The sequence below is a fragment of the Triticum dicoccoides genome, chromosome 5B (assembly GCF_002162155.2).
Source record: "Triticum dicoccoides isolate Atlit2015 ecotype Zavitan chromosome 5B, WEW_v2.0, whole genome shotgun sequence".
Classification (NCBI taxonomy): domain Eukaryota; kingdom Viridiplantae; phylum Streptophyta; class Magnoliopsida; order Poales; family Poaceae; genus Triticum; species Triticum dicoccoides.
The window spans coordinates 467430127-467452458 of record NC_041389.1 but is presented as its reverse complement, the minus strand read 5'-3'; the positions used below and the strand labels follow the sequence as shown (position 1 = coordinate 467452458).

Here is a 22332-nt window from a genome sequence, read left to right as displayed (position 1 = left end):
CGAATGGAAATCAATCAGTGGCTTCGAAGTGAGTACCTAAGCACCGGGACACTCTCTGTTGGCACCTCAGAAGTTCTGAATGGAATGGCTCGGAATTTCTGGTGTGACAACAGAAGGTTTATCGATTTCAAAAAGCACCCCATGGTGTTCAACCCCGGAGATCTTGTGTGGTTACACCTATGCAAAGACCGTGTCTCCAACAAGTGCAAGTCCAAGCTTCTACCCCGAGCCGATGGACCATTCAAGGTGCTAGCACGCTACAACAACAATACCTACAAGATCAACCTCCCGCGTGACAAGCACAACGTTAGCGAGATTTTCAACGTTAAAGACCTATCTCCCTTCCATGGTAATGAGGTTATCGATCCTAGAATGGATCTTTCCCAAGGGGAGGGGGGAGGGAGATGATGTAGAGCATCCTAAGATCATCGCCATGGACCTACCTTCGTCTTCCCAAGTGTCAAGTGGACCGATGACATGAGCACGTGCAAGAGCTATCGAGAACGAGGTGACATCTCTCCTTAATGAGCTTCTGTATGAACCACATGAGATATGGCTACTACCTCAATCGGAAAAGCTATGTGTGCTTAGGAATAAAGACGACCACTAGACCAAGTGCCCACAAAGGCGCACGAAGAAGCACAATGGAAGAAACCGCTGGAAGTGTACAGCGGCCAGACATCTGGCCCCGACCCGGATATCTGGCGCCCTAGTCACCAATACCAGCAACAAGGCAGCCGATGCAGAGCTCCAAGAGCTGGACATCCGGCCCGACAGCCAGGACATCCAGGCCCCAGCCTGATATCTGACCTGAGGACACTCAACGCATAAAATAGTTTGGCCAGCTCCAGGCCGGACATCCGGCCCTAGCCAGGACATCTGGTGTCCCATGAAGCCTCGGACATCCGGCCCCAGCCTGGATGTCCGATACCTGCGCGTGCCTAATCGGGCCAGATGCCCATGTATCCCCTCTCCTCCTCTCTTATCTCCCCTAGCACTATATATAGGACCCCTCCTACTTGCTAGGGTTATCAAAGTATTTGAGATTACTAGAGAGAGCTTTGCTCCTTGTACCTCCATCTTGGGGATCAAGACCTCTCAAGGGACAAGGATCCCCATCATAGGATCAAAGACCTCCTAAGGCCTTATTTGGTAGAAGTAGATTGGGGAGATTTTGGGAGAGGGGATTTTTAGAGGATTTGGTGAATCCCTCCCTTTCACCCAATCCTCTCAAATCACCCTAATCTCCAAAACCCTCACACACCCCTACTATTTGTTACACGGGGATTCATACACAGGGTTAGCAACATTACTATCCTATAATAATAAAAATGCAATTTTTACAACTTCAAAAGCTAATAGGGGAAATGTACTTGCAACAAAGGTGCAACTAGATTACGCAAAACAGCAAATAGGCTCTGTTAAATGTACTATCAACCGTTCAATTGAAAATGGTACATGCCACGGTTCAAATGAAAAACATGACACATGCCACGGTCCAAATAAAAAATACAAGATGTTTGGTCAATGAAAGTCAATGATTTATCACAAAATAAGCACATGTTTGATCGGTGAATGCTCCGAGACATGTTTGCGGGCTGCACAGAGTAGAGGAGACTTGTGGCAGCAAAGCATGGTCGCCCGCCTTCCGCAAGATCAGGTCCCTATAAAAGAAGATGAATTGGTCCAAGGGTTAGATGCGAAAAAACCCTGAAAATATCAAAAATATGGTGCCACTTTATGCATCAAGCTTATGCGTTGAACCTTGGATATTCAATCAGACGGACCGACATGAACGTATCTGATTTTAAATTTTGCATAATGTATCATACTATATCTTAAACCTGACCTAAACAACAGCTAGCTCATGCATACATGTACACCTCACTCGCATCAAATCTTGTTAACAGTAAAACATGAGAGAATAACAAAGAAACAAGCATACAGTACTATGAGAAGCATCTTGGAATCATCATGGCCTCACAGAAGATAATTTTGGAGGACTCAAAGTTTTTAGTTCAGACATGATCAGAGACACAAATAGAAATTTCAGCACATTGGTACATCCTGAGCTTAGGGTATTTGAACCAATACAATTTAGGTACGTCTTGAGCTCGGGGTATTTGAACAAACAACTGAAGAAATATCATCAATCATATAATCATATTAACACATTGTATATCTTACACCATATAATTAGCAGCAGCTAAAACATTTTTTGTCTTGACTGGATATAATTAGAAGCAGTACATGAGGTTCATCATTAACGGTACTTAGAGACAGAGTACAATGTTCAAACTAGATTCATAATGTCCTTGGTTAAATAATGAGAAACTATAAAAAGAATTTCCTTGCTTAGTTGTTTAACAAATTTTCATATTGCATTATATAATCTGAGAGTGGAGAATGAAATAATGAATGCATGGAAGATAGTACTAGCAGAGTAGACTAAATGGCACATATAATCTGAGAGTGAAGAACCAATGTGTCCATCAATAAGAACCAATCTGGGTGATACCGCCAACAAACTACAACCAGAGGACTATTTGCTTCACCAAAAGTGCATAGAAATCAGAGTTGTAACTTGTAGTCAAGAAATAGGGAGGCAGGCAAGTAGTCCAGATCTCCATTGTTGTTTAGGAAACAACTGACGATAAGAATGAACAACAGCTCTAGAACTTAAATCAAGAGCTATAGACTAGAGTTAAATCAGGACCTACGTCTTCAGAACTGAAAATTCCTAGACTATAGATGGACTTTCTGGGTGCTGATTGGTTTTAAGATGCCAATGATTTGTTTTTCAAACTGTTGTACTAGAGGGATAGAAATTCAACATGTTAAAGGATAATAAAATCGTTCAAATCAAACTTATTGCAGAGTAGCGTATTAAGCTACAGGGATGACCAGTGACAACAACAACCTTCCCAAGAGCATCACTGCATAAATCTGTCTACAAACGTCCAAAAAATTCATCCATCACTAGCACTTCTAAGTTCAAAACAAACGAGTCAAACACTAGGTAACTACAAGCGCTGCCAAAGGCTAGCGATCTAAGAGGAGGTGAACTTGGTGACGGGCTTGGTGCCCTCGGAGTTGGCGGGCTTGGCGAGCTCGCTGGGGAGGATGAGGCGGCAGCCATGGCCGGGCGAATGGAAGAAATCTAGAGGTTGAGGGGAAACCATCCACGTCCTCAAGAAACCCGGCCTCCCGGCAGAACTCGACGGTGTCCGTGATCGTCTCCCTCAGTGGCCGGGAGCTCCACCCCAGCTTTTCCAGCTTCCCGGAGGTCATCGGAGCCGGGTGATCCATGTCACGTATACTCTCCCTGCAAAACACCCAAAGGATGGAGTTACCCGTTAGCCCCAGCTTACACGCTGCCGAAATCAATACGTACGTATATGATAAATCTGCGGGCGATCAGAAGTTCTACTCGGCTATGCAGGGGTACCCGGGGTACATGCTCTTGAGCAAGCCCAGCAGCTCCCGGGCGGTGATGAAGTGAGGCGCGCAGATGTGCCTGCCCGTGGCCTCGGGCGCCTCGTAGAGCAGGAGCAGCGCGTCGGCGACGTCGCGGACGTCGACGATGTGCCACAGCTTGTCCCTCGTCTCGTCAGGGCCTCCTGCACTACCACCGACACACAAGGAATCACGCGACGGAACAGAGCATGCGCAGCGCACTGTTACGAGTTTAGTTGGCGGCTGAAACCTTTGAGGAAGTAGATGAGGAACTGGCTGCTAGTGTTGATGCTCGGCTGGAGCAGGGGACCGAACACCAGCGCCGGATTCAGAGTCACCACGCGGAGCCCGGTCTCCCGCCCGTACTCGAGTGCCGCCGCCTCCGCCGCGATCTTAGCAACTGGGTACCAGCTCTGCAGATATGCATGGCAAAATGACATAGTCAAAGGTTGGACCCTATAAAGATTTCTGATTATTACAGTCATGGTACGGTTACCTCGTTGCTCCTGCAAAATTCTTTGTCCGACCAGCAGCTCTCATCTCTGATTTTACCTTGGGGCCAGTCCTTGGGGTTGATCTCGACGGCGACCATGGATGACACGACGACGACTCTCTGGGCAGAGGCGGCAGAGGCGGCCTTGAGCACATTCGTGGTGCCAGTAACAGCAGGGCCCAACATTTGTAGCTACATGGTTGTGGACGAAAGGAAGAGTTAGTAGTGTACCTACATAACAGGAATCATTGATGCAATATCAACAGTTCTACAGTTATGAAACTTGCTTGCCTCTGGATCGGTTAAGATTCCCGAAGGAACGGGAGTGGCGACATGGAAAACTCCCTGGCATCCCACGATGGCAGCTGCCATTGCGTCGTAATCAAGGAGGTCGGCCTTGAAGAGCCTGAGGTTCTCGGAAGCGTTCTCTAACCGCCTCAGATGGCCGGTCTTCTCCTCGCCTGAAACAGGATCGGGAATCACTAGTTGCCCAGTTATGACACCGCTGACACGGCCGGGCACGTACGTACCGAGGTGGCGGACGGTGCCGTGGACGGCGTAGCCGCGGGAGAGGAGGAGCTGCACGAGCCAGGAGGCGATGTACCCGCCGGCGCCGGTGACGCACACCGTCTTCCCGCTCCCACCATTTCCCTCTGCGCGCGTCGGCATGGTCCGCTCTGCGTCTGTTCTTGCTGGCACGGCCTGCCTTAAGTAGAGGCAGCTCCCCTCGCACGAGAGAGTGGATGCAGGTGCAGCTCCCCTCGCAGAAAAGGAGAGCAGAAGATGGCAGGACCAGCGGTCCAGGCTCCAGCGCCCGGCCGGACACCCATCATCGGCCACCCCCGGTCCTAGCGAGGCCGCTGTCGCTGCCACCCCCAAGTTGGCCAACTAGCCTGAGCCTGTTTGCCTCCATGGCTGTAGCTATAGCTTCCTAGATGCAGACCCGTCCACTGCCGGTCCCGGGGAGACGCCAGGGCGCACCAGGGCCGGACAGGGCAACAGCCGACGGCGCGTCGTCCGCTGCAGAGTTCACCTTCGGTCTTGAGCACGTTCGTCGCGACAGTAACAGCAGGCCCCAACATTTGCAGATGCATGCATGGTTACAACTTTCACAGTCATGGTTATAACTTTCAAAAACAGTCATGGTTATTTATTTTATTTATTTTTGAATTATAAAAAAATGTTAGTTCTTTTCTTAGGTGAGCCATGGATTTTATTCAAAGTTCAAAACGTCCCGAGTACAAGCGGGTAAAATCCCTAAGGTAAATGCTTGTAGCCGGCAGGCCGGCTGAAACGCTCCGCCGATCGTACGCACGCGCTTAGATCGCGCAACGATTCGTGCTATCGTGAACATGTTTTTCTTTAACTGAATCTTCCTCCCCACCTCTTTTCCCTTCGCTCTCCTCTTCGCGTCCACTCACCTCTTCGCCTGCATCTCTACGCACCCCTGAACCAGCACTGCCACCGGCGACCGCGGTCGCGGTGAGCGCCACTGTCGAGACTTGAGACAGCCACTGGTGATCTACAGGCGCTGGAGATGACCACCGCCTTTGCTGCAACTGACCGGAGACCCGTGAGACGCTCCCGTGGACCAGCGCTCTCGCCGCTGACAGTGGCCGCGATGAGCGTTGTCGTTGAGAGCGGCCAGCGGTGATCTACAGGTGCTGGAGATGACCACCGCCATTGTTGCAACCAGGGCGACGACAGAAGTTGTGAACCAGTCGGCATTGCCGCAACCGGCTGGCCTTTGAAGCTGCAACCGATCGGCAAGAGAGTTGTGACCACCAGCGAATTTTGCTGGAACCAGCTAATGGGAAGCTGCAACCGACATTTGCTACGGCATCTCACCGGAGCTGCAAACACGAAGTGACACATGTGATGTTACAACTGTGTTCCAGGAAGCTACCACCGGCGCCGCAAAAAGCTTCCACCAGTGACACAAAATGCTGAGACAGGCCAGTTGTCGGTGTCAAAACCGGCGGATCTCGGGTAGGGGGTCCCGAACTGTGCGTCTAGGCGGATGGTAACAGGAGACAAGGGACATGATGTTTTTACCCAGGTTCGGGCCCTCTCGATGGAGGTAAAACCCTACTCCTGCTTGATTGATATTGATGATATGGGTAGTACAAGAGTGGATCTACCACGAGATCAAGGAGGCTAAACCCTAGAAGCTAGCCTATGGTATGATTGTTGTTCGTCCTATGGACCAAAACCCTCCGGTTTATATAGACACCGGAGAGGGCTAGGGTTACACAGAGTCGGTTACAATGGTAGGAGATCTACATATCCGTATTGCCAAGCTTGCCTTTCACGCCAAGGAAAGTCCCATCCGGACACGGGACGAAGTCTTCAATCTTGTATCTCATAGTCTTGGAGTCCGGCCGATGATGATAGTTCGGCTATCCGGACACCCCCTAGTCCAGGACTCCCTCAGTAGCCCCTGAACCAGGCTTCAATGACGACGAGTTCGGCGCGCATGTTGTCTTCGGCATTGCAAGGCGGGTTCCTCTTCCAAATAATTCATTGAAGATTGTGAACGCCAGGATAGTGTCCGGCTCTGTAAAATAAATTCCACATACCACCGTAGAGAGAATAATATGTACACAAGTTCAATCTGCTGACGTATTTTATGGCGTGACGTCACACCACTACCAAGACTTTACTTGAATCGTTTTTATTATACCACCTCAGCGCGTTTAGCGAAGCGGTTTCCTTGGCACGTCTTGTCGAAGCAGAGATCGTGTTCCCCTTATTCTGGGATTCCCATCAATACGGACGTGGGTAACCCAACCGCGCCCGTTGCCACGCCCGCTCCATCGAGGGCGAGTTCCAAACGGTCACGGGGACGGCTCTTGGTATTCTCCCTCTTTATAATGAGACCAAGGCTCGTTTCTTTTCTTCAATCCTCAATCGAATCCACCCTTCGCCCCAAGTTCCAGCACTCAGGGCTCCAGATTCGAGCGCTTCGGACCTTCGACAATGTCCGGCTCCGACCTACAGGGCCGGTGGATGCCTTCCTCCGTCACGGAAGAGGACGAGCTAAAGCTGAGAGAAGCCAGGTACTTAACCTACGAGATTTCGCATAGGTTGCCTGCCCAAGGGCAAGTCATTCCTACTCCCGAGCTAGGTGAGAGCGTCGTGTTCGTGTCTCACCTCCGTCGGGGTTTAGGCTTCCCGATGGATCCTTTTGTGAGAGGGCTCATGTTTTACTATGGGCTGGAATTCCATGACTTGGCTCCGGAGTCGATCCTCCATATTTCATCGTTCATTGTCGTCTGCGAAGCCTTCCTCCGCACCACCCCACACTTCGGTTTGTGGCTCAAAACCTTCAACGTGGAGCCGAAGATGACTGAGGGGCGTCAGGCAGAGTGTGTCGGGGCGATTATAAGCAAGAGGGCCGATGCTCCATGGCCCGAGGGCTCTTTTCAGGAGGAGCTCGGTATGTGGCAACATGAGTGGTTCTATATTACCGCTCCCAGGGGCAGCAGGCAGAGGCCGCCGCCTGTCTTTCGCTCTGGCCCTCCACAACGGGTGACATCATGGGTCAACAAAGGGCTTGACTGGGGGCCGTCCAAGGACGTACCCCTATTGCAGGGCCGGATTCGAGACCTTCAAGAGAGGGAGATCAATCTGGTCGTAGTGATGCAGGTTATGCTGATTCGGCGTCTTTTACCCTGCAAACGTCGCCCCCTCTGCCTGTGGGAATTCAATCCGGAGGGGCCACGAGCTCTCCAACACTTCATGGGTACGACACCCGTGGAGATGTACAAATTGTTCTTCGGATCACAAGAGGTGTGTCCGGAATTGACCGAGGATGCCGGCCTAAGCTGCAATCGCCCGGATACTCAAGTAAGTAGCCCTGTGTCCGGACATACCGTTTGTTTGCATATCTTGGATTTGCCTTTTAACCAATCGTCCTTTGAACAGGAGTGGATAGCGCAAGCAAAACTGATACGGTGTCCGGCCCCCTCCCGGAGACCGCGCCGGATCCCGTGTTGGTCAACATACTGGAGGTTGCGCCTTCAGAGGAGGGCGAAGGGGAAAACAGAGAAACTACCGCCTCTACCGAGGAGGCTTTCAAGAAAGGGGGGATCGAGAATCCCTCCTTCCAGGGGGAGAAGAGGACCGCTTCCGAAGATCCGGAGGCTAAGGCCTCAAAGCGGGGGAAGAAATCTTCACCAGAGGGTCCTGCGCCAGGGGAAGCCCCGGCCGCACTATCTCCCCTAAGGAATCAGCCCTCCAGTGAGCCGTAAGTAGAAAAAGGGGAGTTTTGTAATAAGGGACATCCCTATTTTTGCTTCTGAGGATAACCGAAGTTTTAACCTTGTAGTTCGGATCTCCGTCCTTCTCAGCTGAGCTCGTCTTCGGGGGACCTTCGTCCGGAGATGATGGAGAGCGAGACGCCTCCATCCGCCGCACCGTCAGGCGGGGCGGACGACCCTGAGGTGTCGTCGCGGAGGGTATCCCCGAGTCCGGCAGGGCCGGAGAGCTTGGCACCAACTGGTGTACGGCCGGGGGAGCTGAAGGATCTGCTCGAGAGGGCGTCTATCTCAGAAGATCACCGTACATTAATGAGTACGATGATTGAAAGAATTTCATCCGCTGAGGGCGGGTTGCATGATGCCGTCAGAAGTTTACTTGAGGGGTTTGAGGTACGTAAAAATGACATACCTTTTGACAGTTCTACACATAGAGTGCGCCCTGTATAGATAGTAGCCCCTGAGACTCGGTATGTTGTCGAAAGCGACAACGTGCCGATGATCATAATCTCAGTTATTAATTCTCGCCTTTCCTATGCAGGTGGCGGATCGTCTGGTGGCCAGCCGGACTGATAGAGTTGCCGAGCTAAAGTGGCAACTCGAGGTTGCGGATGCGGACATCGCGTTGGTCAATAAACGACTTGACGAGTCACAAGGTAGGTTGTTTCTCCATGGTCACCTAGTAAGGGAGCTGATGCCCACTCCTTACAACATGTATGCTTAATGCAGATGGTGCCGCTGTTGTGGAGGACCTTCGGGCAGAGCTTGCTCGAGCCAAGGAGCAGGCCAGAAGGAGTGATGCGGCTGCCTCGAAGGCAGCCGAGGAGCTAAAAGCCGAAAAGGCTGCTCACTGCCGAAGCAGGGAGGAGATGGCCGGAATGGCCGTGAAGCTGAAGGATGTCACCGACCGCTATGAGGTTCTTGAAAAAGAACGCCGAGCGGAGCAAGAAGACCTGAAGGAGGCCACCGCCGAAGCCAAGGATGCCCGTTCTGCAATGAGGGCTATAAAGGAGGAGCTGCGTCAGGCCGGAGACATTGCGGCTGGAAAGCCCTTCCTGCTGCGCAGGAAGTTCACAGATCAGAAGTATGCTCAGCTTGGCCAGCTGTGGGGTGCGAAGGATCCTTATCTGGATTTGGTGGCGAGTGCGGCGGATGCGGTTATGCACTTCCGAAGCCAAAAGGATCACGGGATGGAAGAGCTTTTTTGGTCTCAATTCCATAGTCCGGAGCGTTCACTTCCATTGAACGATCGGTTGGCTGAGTGGGCTGAGCTGAATAGATTGTCCGGATTTGCCATGACAGATGTAGTGGCTCATCTGTGGCTGGATAGGCCCAAGCCGAAGTGTTATTTTGGCTTATTACAGCAATTCCTTGGGGCGGTGCCGCATATTAAGGTGATGAAGTGGTCGGCATGCATAAAGGGTGCACGGATGGCTCTCGCCCATGTGAAGACATACTGGACGGAGATGGATGCCACTGATGTTGCAACCCGGGGTTCGGACGAGAGCCGGTTACCCGCCGAGCACCATTTTGGGGAAGTCCTGCAGGGCGCTCGTGTAATAGAGTCGTAGTGCTCGAAAAATGTTATGTTCAAATGACATGTATGATTTGTAAAACGATATTCATAATATAAGTGCTTTTTATACTTGTGCGTTCAAGTATTGAAATATCTCCTGTGCGGTCGTTAATGTATACGTGTATATAACCTGAAAGATGGCAGCCTTCGGCTTCATCCCCCACGCACATGGTGCGGGGGTGTTTGCAAAATAGCGCATTTTCACACTTAATCCAATGTCTTGGTCCTGTGAAGGAGGTGGTAGCGTGGCAAACTAGGCAACCGGACTATAATGCTTTATCACTTTCACTTAGCCATAGGAGTTCGAAGGTGGGGCTACGATATAGCCCCTAGGGCCACCGCGTTCTCTGAATTCGGGGCACGTATGTGCTTGACAGGGAAATGGTCCTTCGTCAAAGCAGGGGAATTCTAGACATTCCGCTAGTCGATCGAGTGGTTGACCAGTCTCTCGCTATATCATGACAGTCAGTTTTCGGCTTTCTCTACTGAGGTGCTCGCCCGGCCGAACCGGGGCACAATCGCAGTAGTTCTCCTGGTGTCGCGTTAGCCGATGATACGGAACGTAAGGCAGCAAAACACAGGAGCCGGGCAAACCCAACATTTGACAAAAGACATGATTCGGAGCTGATGCATATAAGGCCTAACTCGAGACGCCGAACACTCCCTAAGGTATTCGGTCTTTATGATAACGGGCAGAACAATGCCCTAAGCCCCTAGTGTCCGGGTACGGGCGAAATTTTCTGACGCGGCCGATGCCAAAAAGCCAGCCTCCTCATCAGTTATGGTAAAAAAACCGGGGGATGTGTATCAACAAGAGACAGTAAGAAAGGTTTACGCAGAGTCTTAATCTGAAAAGAATCCTTGCAACGGGTCCCTGCTGCACATCTGCGCCTGTGTCTCCGTTGTGCTGTATCCTGGACGGGTGTAGCACACTGTTCATCTGTAAAAGAGAAGAACTTTGTTTGGAAAGATATCGTGCAAGAAATGTATTTAAAACAGAGTATGATTTAAAAATGAATAAAGTTGAGCTTTATTGGCTCTCATTATTTATGCATGCAACCTTTTGTAAAGGGGTGTGCGTCTAGGAAGCCCCTAGTTTATTTATGCCGGACTCGCCTAGCCGTGTCCGGGGTTTTGAACGACCTTTTAATGAGATGATGCCGCATCGACCGGGCATTTTAAGTGTAAGAGACGCGTAGTGTGGTATTGCGTTAAAGCGGGCGAAAGCTTCGCGTCCCAATAGCGCTTGGTGGCTACTTTGAAATGGGGCGACATGGAAGATTAGCTTTTCGCGACGGAAGTTGTCGGATGAACCGAACACAACTTCTAGTAGTAAGGAGCCCGTGCACTTGGCATAAGGGCCTGGCGTCACTCTTTTGAAGGAAGTGCTGCTATGGCGAATTTTGGTAGGGTCTATCCCCAACTTGCGGATTGTGTCCGGATATAGCAGGTTTAAATCGCTGCCGCCATCCATTAGGACTTGTGTAAATTGTAGTCCGTCGATTATAGGATCCAATATCAAAGTAGCCCATCCTGCGTTTCGAATACTTCTGGAGTAATCCAGGTGGTCGAAGGTAATTGGTTTTGACATCCAATCTCGGGATTCCGCTGGCGTGGACCGTGCGATGCGTACTTTAGCAGGTGCCGCACTATTGTTCCGTATTATCACATGAAGTGAGTTTACTGTTTTGACTTCTTGTGGGAAAGTCTTTTGTTTTCCGGTGCTCTGCTTGTGGGGTTCGTCATCGTCCTCGCTTGGCGTGTCGAGCCCCTTGTGTTCGGCATTGAGTCGGCCGGACTGCTTGAAGACCCAACAATCTCGGTGGGTGTGGTTTGCAGGCTTCCCGGGGGTACTGTGGATTTGACATATCTGATCGAAAATTTTGTTTAGGTTGGATAGCTCGTCACTGTTGTCCTTAAGAGGTAGTGTTTTGTTGTTCGGCCGAGAGCTTTTGAATCCGGCATTGACCGCCGTGTTCTTTGGGCCATTTTCTTTATTTCGGCGCTGATCTTTTCTGCGTCGTGATTTCCCATTTCCATCTCTGACCTCGGATGTATTTGGGTCGCTGGTGCTACATCTTGCCAGCCAGCTATCTTCTCCCGCGCAAAAGCGGGTCATGAGGCTCGTTAGTGCGGCCATTGTTCTTGGTTTTTCCTGGCCGAGGTGTCTGGCGAGCCATTCGTCTCAGACGTTATGTTTAAAAGCTGCTAAGGCTTCCGCGTCCGGACAGTCGACTATTTGGTTCTTTTTGGTGAGAAACCTGTTCCAGAATTTGCGTGCTGACTCTCCGGGCTGTTGAGTTATGTGACTTAAATCGTCCGCATCCGGAGGGCAGACATAAGTCCCCTGAAAATTTGCTCTAAACGCATCCTCGAGCTCTTCCCAACTTCCAATGGTATTTTCTGGGAGGATTTTGAGCCAATGCCGAGCTGGCCCTTTGAGCTTGAGGGGTAGATATTTTATGGCGTGGAGATAATCTCCTCTAGCCATATGTATGTGTAGGATGTAATCCTTAATCCAGACTCCGGGGTCTGTTGTTCCGTCGTATGCCTCTATGTTTACGGGCTTAAAACCCGCTGGAAATTCATGATCTAGTACCTCATCGGTGAAACATAGTGGGTGTGTGGCGCCCCTGTATTTAGGTGTGCCGTTATCTTCGCACACTCGGCGTGTTGTGTTGCTTCCTGGAGCCCTCTTTTTTGGCCCATAAATGGACCTGACCGGGCCATCCTTTTTGCGAAGATCTTTAAGTGTATCGTGTGCCGGCTTGTGTGCGGCACCGCTTGCCGCTCTTAGCCTGTCATCTGGTCGTCTATCCGGCCAGGCGGCCTCTTTGCTTTTTGATTGTGGTGGCTCTACGGCCTCCTCGTCGAATTCAGGCAACAGCTTGCACTTCGGGTAGCTCTTTGCTTGGTAACTATTGCCGTATTTGTTTGCGGTCTTGAGTACTTTGCTCCATCTCATTCTGAGTACGTCTTCTGCTGTTTTGAGCTTCTGTTTATGCTTCTTCAAACTTCTTGCAGTGGCGATGAGCCTTTTGTGAAGGTTCTTATGCTCCGGTGATGTGTCTGGCGTGAGATCGTCTGGACTGTTGTTTTCGCCGGGGATGGATTGCTTGTCCAATTCATCCTGTTCGGATGCTTGCTTGGTTGCATGTTCGTCGTCCACTGGTTCACCCTGCTCTACGGCTGGGTCATTATGGGTGCAGTTGTTATCGAGGCGGGACTTCGGGTGGCGCTTGCGTCACCATTTTGGTTGTTTTTCGGGGGAATTACCTTCTCCGCATCCCGTTGTTCCTCGTTATCGCTTCCTTTTGGTGTATCCACCATGTATATGTCATGAGTTGAGGTGGCGTTCCAGTGCCCAGTAGGCGCTGGTTCTTGGTCGTCTCCGGCATCGTCGTCCATACCGTCAATGTCTTCGGAGTCGAAGTCTAGCATGTCGGTTAAATCGTCGACAGTTGCTATAAAGTGGGTGGTGGGTGGGCTTTGAATTTCTTCGTCGTCCACATCCCAACCGTCCTGATCGCGGTTCGGCCAGGGCTCTCCTGATAACGAGAGATACTTTAGCAAATTCAGGACGTCGCCAAAAGGTGAGTGTTGAAAGATGTCCGCGGCGGTCAACTCCATGATCGGTGCCCGATCGGATTCGATTGGAGGGAACGCGGGAGGTTCGGAGTCCGGCAAGGAGTCCGGCACCTCAGAGTCACGAGCTTCACAAGGGACAAGGTCAGTATTAGGCTCCATCGCCATAGAGGCAGCAGTCCCCGAGGTGGTGTCTAGCCACCCATCCTCGATCTGCGCAATCGGCTCCAAATTAGGGGTCGGAGCGGACTCATGTGCGGCCTCTAGGGCACTGTCCGGCAGCAGTGCTAAATCATGCTCATCGAGACAGTGCGGCGCGCTCGGTTGTGGCTCGAATCCATCAAAGATCAAGTCTCCGCGGATGTCAGCCGTGAAGTTTAGACTTCCAAATCTGACTTGATGGCCAGGGGCGTAGCTGTTGATCTGCTCCAGATGGCCAAGCGAATTGGCCCGCAGTGCAAAGCCGCCAAATACAAAGATCTGTTCGGGGAGAAAAGTCTCACCCTGGACCGCGTTGTTGTTGATGATCGAAGGAGCCATCAAGCCTATTGGTGACGACACAGAGGAGCTCTCAATGAAAGCACCAATGTCGGTGTCAAAACCGGCGGATCTCGGGTAGGGGGTCCCGAACTGTGCGTCTAGGCGGATGGTAACAGGAGACAAGGGACACGATGTTTTTACCCAGGTTCAGGTCCTCTCGATGGAGGTAAAACCCTACTCCTGCTTGATTGATATTGATGATATGGGTAGTACAAGAGTGGATCTACCACGAGATCAAGGAGGCTAAACCCTAGAAGCTAGCCTATGGTATGATTGTTGTTCGTCCTATGGACTAAAACCCTCCGGTTTATATAGACACCGGAGAGGGCTAGGGTTACACAGAGTCGGTTACAATGGTAGGAGATCTACATATCCATATTGCCAAGCTTGCCTTCCACGCCAAGGAAAGTCCCATCCAAACACGAGACGAAGTCTTCAATCTTGTATCTTCATAGTCTTGGAGTCCGGCCGATGATGATAGTTCGGCTATCCGGACACCCCCTAGTCCAGGACTCCCTCATCAGTGCCATAGCAAAAAGCTACAACCGGCGTCACGAAAAGCTTCAACCGAAGTCACAAAAAGCTTCAACCATGATGACGGAAAACTACGGGGACGACGGCGAAGCTGCGGCTGGGCGTTGACGAAAGATGCAAGCGGCCACGAGAAAAGCTTCAACCGGAAACTAAGGGTGTTGGAACCAGCGATTTGGAATGTTGGAAACATGGCTACGACAGCGAGGCTACAACGATGAGGTTGCAAGCTACAACGGCAAGGCTGCGGCTGGGCATTGACGAAAGATGCAGGTGGCCACGAGGAAAGCTTCGACCGGCAACTGAGGGTGTTGGAACCAGCGATTTGGAATGTTGGAACCATGGCTACGATGGCGGTGAGGTTGCAAGCTGCAACGGCGAGGCTACAACCAACGGCGACGAGGGTCGCGAATGACGGGATGATGCGTGAACGGCGATGGTGAGGTTGCAAGCTGCAACGGCGAGGCTACAACCAACGGCGACGAGGGTCGCGAATGACGGGATGATGCGTGAATGGCGACGGTGAGGTTGCGAGCACCATCGATGGGGAACTGCGATCCGTGGCGAGAGCGGCGACTTCCACGGGAGGGTGGACACGAAGATCGGCCGGTGCAGCGGGGGCAGGGAACGGTTTTCCCCTCGCCGCGGAAGAAAAGGAGGGAGAAGGGTGATGCGCACGTCCGAGCGAAGAAGACGCAATCGTGCGGCTACGGCTTCCCAAATCGAACGGACTGCTGGCGACCGGCCCAACTTTGGGCCGGTGCGCCTAGTAGTGTCCAATCCCTAACTTCTGCGACGTTGGCTAAATTGATGTCTGGTGTTAATTGCCGCTACCTGGGGGTGAAATTTAGGCAGGATTGTTGGTGCTGCAAGAAAGCAAAGAATTTAAGGCATCTTTTGGTTCATAGGATATGAATTTTATAGGAATAGGAAAATCATAGAGAGTGAGATGATATACATCTCAATTCTTATATAGAAAGAGATGTCATTTGGTGCATAGGATAGGATTTTTTCCATTAAGTTGAGGCTAATGTTTTTTTTCCTCCAAAATATGAAGGATTGATTCCTATCCTACATAGAAATAGGAATCCATTCCTACAAATCAAAGGGCTTCAAAGGAATTTCTCCTTTGCAAATCCTATCCCATGAGATTCCTACAAAGTTCCTACAAACCAAAGGAGGCCTAAAGAACAAAACCGAGGCCTGCCATGGAAAGACCCGTTCAATCGTCATTTTATTACATGTCGTCCATAAGCTCTTTGTTTCCTCTGCTTCTGGTTTCAGGAAGAGGGCGTCTCAAAGTGTTGGCGGTGGCTCCTCTGACGTGGCAGCGGGTTAGGGGACCGCCAAAAAGAGTTCCAAGAACTATGGCACCGAGTACGGTTCTGGCCACTCCTCCTGTGCAGATGGGAGGCGTTGGTTTCCCGAATGGGCTTCGCATTGGCCAATACCCCAGATGCCACCATCGGGTTTTCAATACGGGTTGCTCCGCCGGCTCTGTGTTTGTATGACAAGGACAAGCTAGTGGTGTTTTCGGACGAGGAAGACAATCCAATCGTCATCGACATGGATGTGGCTATGCGCACAGTCGAGGGGCAGCTGGTGGTGGGGCATGCACTCTCTGTCGGTGTCAAAACCGGCGGATCTTGGGTAGGGGGTCCCGAACTGTGCGTCTAAGGCTAATGGTAACAGGAGGCGTGGGACACAATGTTTACCCAAGTTCAGGCCCTCTCTATGGAGGTAATACCCTACTTCCTGCTTGATTGATCTTGATGATATGAGTATTACAAGAGTTGATCTACCACGAGATCGTAGAGGCTAAACCCTAGAAGCTAGCCTATGATTCTGATCGTTCTTGTCCTACGGACTGAACCCTCCGGTTTATATAGACACCGGAGGAGGGCTAGGGTTACACAGAGTCGGTTACAGAGAAGGAAATCCACATATCCGAATTGCCAAGCTTGCCTTCCACGCAAAGGAGAGTCCCACCCGGACACGGGACAAAGTCTTCAATCTTGTATCTTCATAGTCCAACAGTCCGGCGTAACTATATAGTCCGGCTGTCCGAGGACCCCCTAATCTAGGACTCCCTTAGTAGCCCCTGAACCAGGCTTCAATGACGATGAGTCCAGCACGCAAATTGTCTTCGGCATTGCAAAGCGGGTTCCTTCTCCGAATACTCCAAGGAAGATTTTGAACACATGAATCATGTCCGACTTTGCAAAACAAATCCCACGTACCACCGTAGAGAACACAATATTCCACGAATCTAATCTGCCGACAACTTTCACCTAGCGTGACATCACGCCGCATCCCGGTTATTATCAAAAACGTTTTTCCCAATCTGGCATTACACGTCTTGCGAGGCGGTTTTATTGGCACGTCTTGTCGAAGCAGAGATCGTGTCCCCCTTATCACGGGATTCTCATCAATACAGGCGTGGGTAACCCAACCGTGCCGTTAGTATAACTCCTCGGTTTAGGCAAGTTCCAAACGGCCGCGCGGAGGACGCTTGACATTGATCCGCTTTATAAAGAGGCCAAGACCTGCCCTTTTCTTTCCACGCCTAATCCTTCCCTCCCCTCACCTCGAGTTCCAACACCCATGGTTTAGCCCAAGCACTCCCGACCTTTCAACCATGTCCGGATCCGACTTCAAGGCCGGTGGATGGCCTCTTCCCTTACAGAGGAGGACATCAAGAAGCTTAGGGAGGCTAGGTATTTAACCGCCGAAATCCTTCACAGGCTTCCTTCTCAAGGGTAGGTTATCCCTACTCCCAAACCCAACGAGAGCGTTGTATTCATCTCCCACTTCATCCGAGGGCTAGGCTTCGGTCTTCATCCCTTCGTTAGAGGGCTCATGTTCTATTACGGGATAGACTTGCATGATCTAGCTCCAGATTCCTTCCTTCACATCTCGTCGTTCATCGTCGTGTGTGAGGCCTTCCTCCGCATTACCCCACAGTTTGGCTTATGGCTCAAGACCTTCAATGTGAAGCCGAAGATGATCGACGGGCGACACATGGAGTGCGGAGGCGCTATAATAAGCAAAGGTTTCGATGCTTTATGGCCAAAGGGTTCTTTCCTAGAAGTTTCTCACCTATGACAACGGGAGTGGTTTTACATCACAGCACCTCGGGGGAGGAAGTGGGCGGCCGCACCGGCCTTCCGCTCTGCCCCTCCGCCATAGCTTGCATCATGGGTCAACAAGGGGCTGGACTGGGGATCAGTTAATGATGTGCCGACATTGCAAAGCCACATTCGGGATCTCCTCAAGAGGGATATTAGTCTCGTCAAAGTAATTCAAGTAATGCTAGTTCGTCGGGTCCTGTCATGCCAATGTCGATCTCTCCGCATGTGGGAGTTCAACCCAGAAGGACCGCGAACCATTCAACACTTCTTCGGCGTGACGCTCGAAGGGATGTATCGATTATTCTTCGGATTTCGAATAAAGTGTCCGGACACAACAGAGGATGCGGGTCTCAACTGCAACCGTCTAGATACCCAAGTAAGTAACTACGTGACCGAACATGCTGTTATTATATTTGTCACAACATTATTCTGAATAACCACCCTCGGCCAGGACTAGATAAGAAAGGCGGAGAGGATCAGGTGTTCGGCCCCTCTTCCCGAAGACTCGCCGGATCCTGTACTAACCAGGATGCCGGCTCGCGCACCTTATCAAGTGCCATCAGGGGAGGACAAGGGGAGGAATAGGGAAGCCAAAAGCGGACTTCATGCGGGAGGTACGTTACGCATCCTAACCGAGGGAATTAGTGCCCCGTGTTGGAGGATGATCGGGGAGCAGAATCTAGCATCCCCTCTCCCCACTGGAAGAAAAGGACCGCCCCTGAAGACTTGGAAGCGGAGGTCTCAAAACGAAGGAAGAAACCTTCACCAGGGGGCCCTGCCCCAGAGGGCAACCTTACCGCACAGCGCCCACAAGGGGGCTAGCCATCAACTGAGCCGTAAGTGAACAAAGGTACTTTAGTAAGCATGCCCCGTTCTTTTCCTGAGAATAACAACCGAGACATATGTTTCGCAGTCCGGCTCATAGCCCTTCTCAACAATGTTCATCCTCGGGGGATCTTCTTCCAGAGATGATGGAGAGCGAAACGCCTCCTCCTACTTCCCCGCCTCATGAGGCGGACGACCCTGAGGTGTCGTCCCGGAGGATCTCTCCTGATCCGCAAAGGCCAGAAGGTAACTCTTCAGCCGCACGAAGTCCGGGGTTCTTGGCTCCTAGGGAGACCAACATAAAAAGCCCGGGATTGTCCGATGTACAACTGGACACATTGATGGGTCTTCTGCAGCAAGCGGATATCTCAGAGGCACATCTCGTACCTCAATGGGTACGGTGGTGGAGAGGATTTCATCCGCAAAATGCGGGTTGAATGAAGCTTTTACGAGCATGCTAAGAGGCTTTGAGGTACACAAAGTGATAAATAAATATATATATATATATATATATATATATTTGATTGTACCGTACACGCAAGGTGTGCTTTGTATAGATAGTAGCCCCTGAGACTCTGGTTGCCGTCCGGACGAGGCGACCAGAGGATCATAGTCTCAGGTAATGATAACACTGATTTTGTACGCAGGGGGCTACATATCCGGCAGCTGACCAGACTGCTGAATTTGCCAAACTGAGGCGGCAACTTGACGTGGCGGATGCGGACATCACGCTTGTGAACAAGCGGCTTGACGAGGCGCAGGGTATGTATATTTGGGTGGTCAACAAACATTTATAAGAGCATGATGCTATGATTCATAATATGCCTTAACTGCAGATGGAGCTGCCGCCATGGAGACCATTTGGGCAGAGCTCGCCCAGGCCAAGGAGCAAGCCAGGAGAAGCAATGCGGCCGCCGTGAAGGCAGCTGATGAATTAAAAGCCGAACAGGCTGCTCATCGCCAAAGTGAGGATAAAATAGCCAACATGGCTCTTGAGCTACCAAATGCCGCAAGCCGATATGTGCTTCTCGAAAGGGAAAACCAAATGAAAACGGCTGACCTAGAGAAGGCCTTACAAGCAGCAAAGGAAACACACTCTGAGATCAGAGCGGCTCGGGAGGAGCTTCGGCAAGCCGGTGATATCGCGGCTGGGAAGCCCTTTTTATTGCGAACGAAATTCGGCAATCCGAAGTATGCCCCTCTTGACCAATTGTGAAGTTCTTCAGACGCATACTTGGATTTGGCAAAGAGTGTTGCTAACGCGACACAGTATTTCAAGGATCAAGAAGACCATGAGGTGGAGAGATTGTTCTGGTCGCAGTTCAGTGCTCCAAGGCGTCTGCTGCTGTTGAGTGAGCAAAAGGCCGAGTGGGTCGAGCTCCATAGGTTATCCGGGCTTGCCATGAAGGCCGTCGTGGATCACCTGTGGCCGAAGGAACCAAGTCCGGATAGTTATTTTGGTTTGATGTAGCGATTTATTCATGTTGTGCTGCATATCGATGCTGTCAAGAGGTTGGCGTGCGTAGAAGGTGCGTGGATGGCCCTTGCCCGTGCTAAGACATATTGGGCGAAGATGGAGGCCACCGATATTGCAATCAGGGGTCAGCCCGGGGGCCAGGACTCGCCCGAGCACTATTTTGTAGAAGTCTGAGAAGGCGCCCGTTTAATAGAGGCTCAGTGCTCAAAGAATACCATGTTCCAGTGACATGTATCTTGGTTGTAAAAACAATGCTTTTGATAATAAAGGCTATATTTATAATTTTGCCCGTAAAGTATTGTAGTGCCTCATGTGCGGCCACTTATGTATATATGTATATAACCTGAAAGTTTGTAGTCGTCGGCTTTAGCCCCCTCGCATATAATGCGGGGGTGTTCGCAAAGCACGTAATCACACTTAATCCAACGTATTGTTCCATTAAGGAGGTGGTAGCGCGGCGAGTGAGGCAATCGGACTATATAGCTTTAACACTTTCACTTAGCCATAGGAGTTTGATGGTGGGGCTACTATATAGCCCCTGGTATGTCCGCGCTCATCTGAATGTGGTGCGTGTACATACGTGACCGGGAAACCGGTCCTTCGTTAATGCGGAGGAATCGTGAAGATTCCGCTGAGTCATCGAGTGGTTGACCAGTCTCTCGCTTTATCATGACAGTCAGTTTTCGGCTTTCTCTACTGAGGTGCTCATCCAGATGAACCAGGGCACAATCACAGTAGTTCTCTCGGTGCCACCTTAGCCGATAGAGCGGAACGTAAGGTAGCAAAACACGGGAGCCGGGCAAACCCAACTATTGACCAAAGACATGATTCGGAGTTGATGCATATAAGGCCAAACTCGCGACGCCAAACACTCCCGAAGGTATTCAGACTTTACAACATATACTGGGCCGAGTACCGCCCTCAATAATGATCCCTGAATTTCCGGGTACGTGCATTAATCCAGCATGACGAAAGAGCGGCTGTGGTGAGGGTATAAATCCCAAAAACACATTGGTTGTTGCCCTTGTAACGTCTATTTTGGATCGACGAATCATAAGCTTGCCAATAACGCTGGTATTCCTCTTGGTTATTTTAAGTTCTAGGAGGGTGTGAGGCAACAAGAGACAATAAAAAAGGTTTACACAGGGTCTTGATCTAAAAAGAAACCTTTGAATGGGGCCCTGCTACACGTCTGCGCCTTTGTCTCCGTTGTGATGTATCCTATAAGGGTGTAGCACGATGGTCATCTGTAAAGAAAAAAGAAAAAACCCAGGTGAAAGAATCTGTTGTGACCGTGCGAAAAGTTGGTTATTCTTAATGAACCATGAGAGTTCAATCTATTGTGTATTAATAGGGTCAAGCCAAACTATGGACCCTTTTTACATGCGGACAACCCCTAGCACCACATATGGGGGAATATCCGTTGATCAAGCTCAGGTTTATCTGGGCTGTTACAACTAGTGGTGCGCCGGCCACGTCTACTCGTGTCCGTGGTCTCGAAGACCGATCAATTACTCGGGTTGGAGAGGTCGTTCAGTGGTTCGGCTGCTAGAGCCGCCACGTAGTCTTCCGCGCGATGAAAACGCTCTGTGTTTCCGCTGATAGTGATGACGCCGCGTGGACTGGGCATCTTAAGTTTGAGGTAAGCGTAATGCGGGACTGCGTTGAAACGAGCGACGGCCGTTCTTCGGAGTAGTGCATGATAGCCGCTTCAGAACGGAGCGATGTCGAAGATTAGTTCTTTGCTCCGAAAGTTGCCGGGAGAACCAAATACAACCTCTAATGTAAAAGAGCCCGTGCAGGGGCCTCTACGCCTGGTATTACTCCTTTAAAGGTAGTACTTCTTTGGTTGATTCTAGATCGGTCTATCTCCATCTTGCGCACAGTGTCCTGATATATCAGATTAAGACTACTACCGCCGTCCATGAGGACTCGGGTGAGATGGTATCCGTCAATTATTGGGCTCGAGCACCAAGGTGGCCAAACCTCTGATACGTCTCCGTCGTATCTACTTTTCCAAACACTTTTGCCCTTGTTTTGGACTCTAACTTGTATGATTTGAATGGAACTAACCTGGACTGAGACTGTTTTCAGCAGAATTGCCATGGTGTTGTTTTATGTGCAGAAAACAAAAGTTCTCGGAATGACCTGAAACTCCACGGAATATCTTAGAATAAATAATAAAAAATCCTCGCCAAAGATGAAGACCAGGGGGCCCACACCCTGTTCACGAGGGTGGGGGCGCGCCCCTCCCCCCTGGGCGCGCCCCCAACCTTGTGGGCCCCCTGGTGGCCCTCCGACGCCAACTCCAACTCCATATATTGGCTTTCGGGGAGAAAAAAAATCAGAGAGAAAGTTTCATCGCGTTTTACGATACGGAGCCGCCGCCAAGCCCTAATCTCTCTCGGGAGGGCTGATCTGGAGTACGTTCAGGGCTCCGGAGAGGGGGATTCGTCGCC

The 22332-nt window shown here is 50.8% G+C and overlaps 1 protein-coding gene across 1 annotated transcript; it reads right to left on the bottom strand.

The window, feature by feature from the left end:
- Positions 1–2837: 2837 nt before the first annotated feature.
- LOC119310861 (cinnamoyl-CoA reductase 1-like) lies at positions 2838–4640 on the bottom strand. Its single transcript, XM_037586481.1, has 6 exons — positions 4480–4640; positions 4241–4410; positions 3953–4141; positions 3707–3869; positions 3431–3620; positions 2838–3325 (listed from the first exon to the last, which is right to left on the bottom strand). Exons 1-6 carry the CDS (start codon positions 4616–4618, stop codon positions 3043–3045), a joined length of 1134 nt encoding a protein of 377 aa, XP_037442378.1. The 5' UTR covers positions 4619–4640; the 3' UTR covers positions 2838–3042.
- Positions 4641–22332: the final 17692 nt, after the last annotated feature.

Excerpts from the sequence above, each read along its gene's own strand:
- LOC119310861 (XM_037586481.1), bottom strand. The coding sequence starts at position 4,618 with ATGCCGACGCGCGCAGAGGGAAATGGTGGGAGCGGGAAGACGGTGTGC. Across the intron at positions 4,411-4,479 it reads CGGCACCGTCCGCCACCTCG|GCGAGGAGAAGACCGGCCAT; the intron begins GTACGTACGTGC and ends ATCCTGTTTCAG. Across the intron at positions 3,326-3,430 it reads GGGTACCCCTGCATAGCCGA|GGAGAGTATACGTGACATGG; the intron begins GTAGAACTTCTG and ends GGTGTTTTGCAG.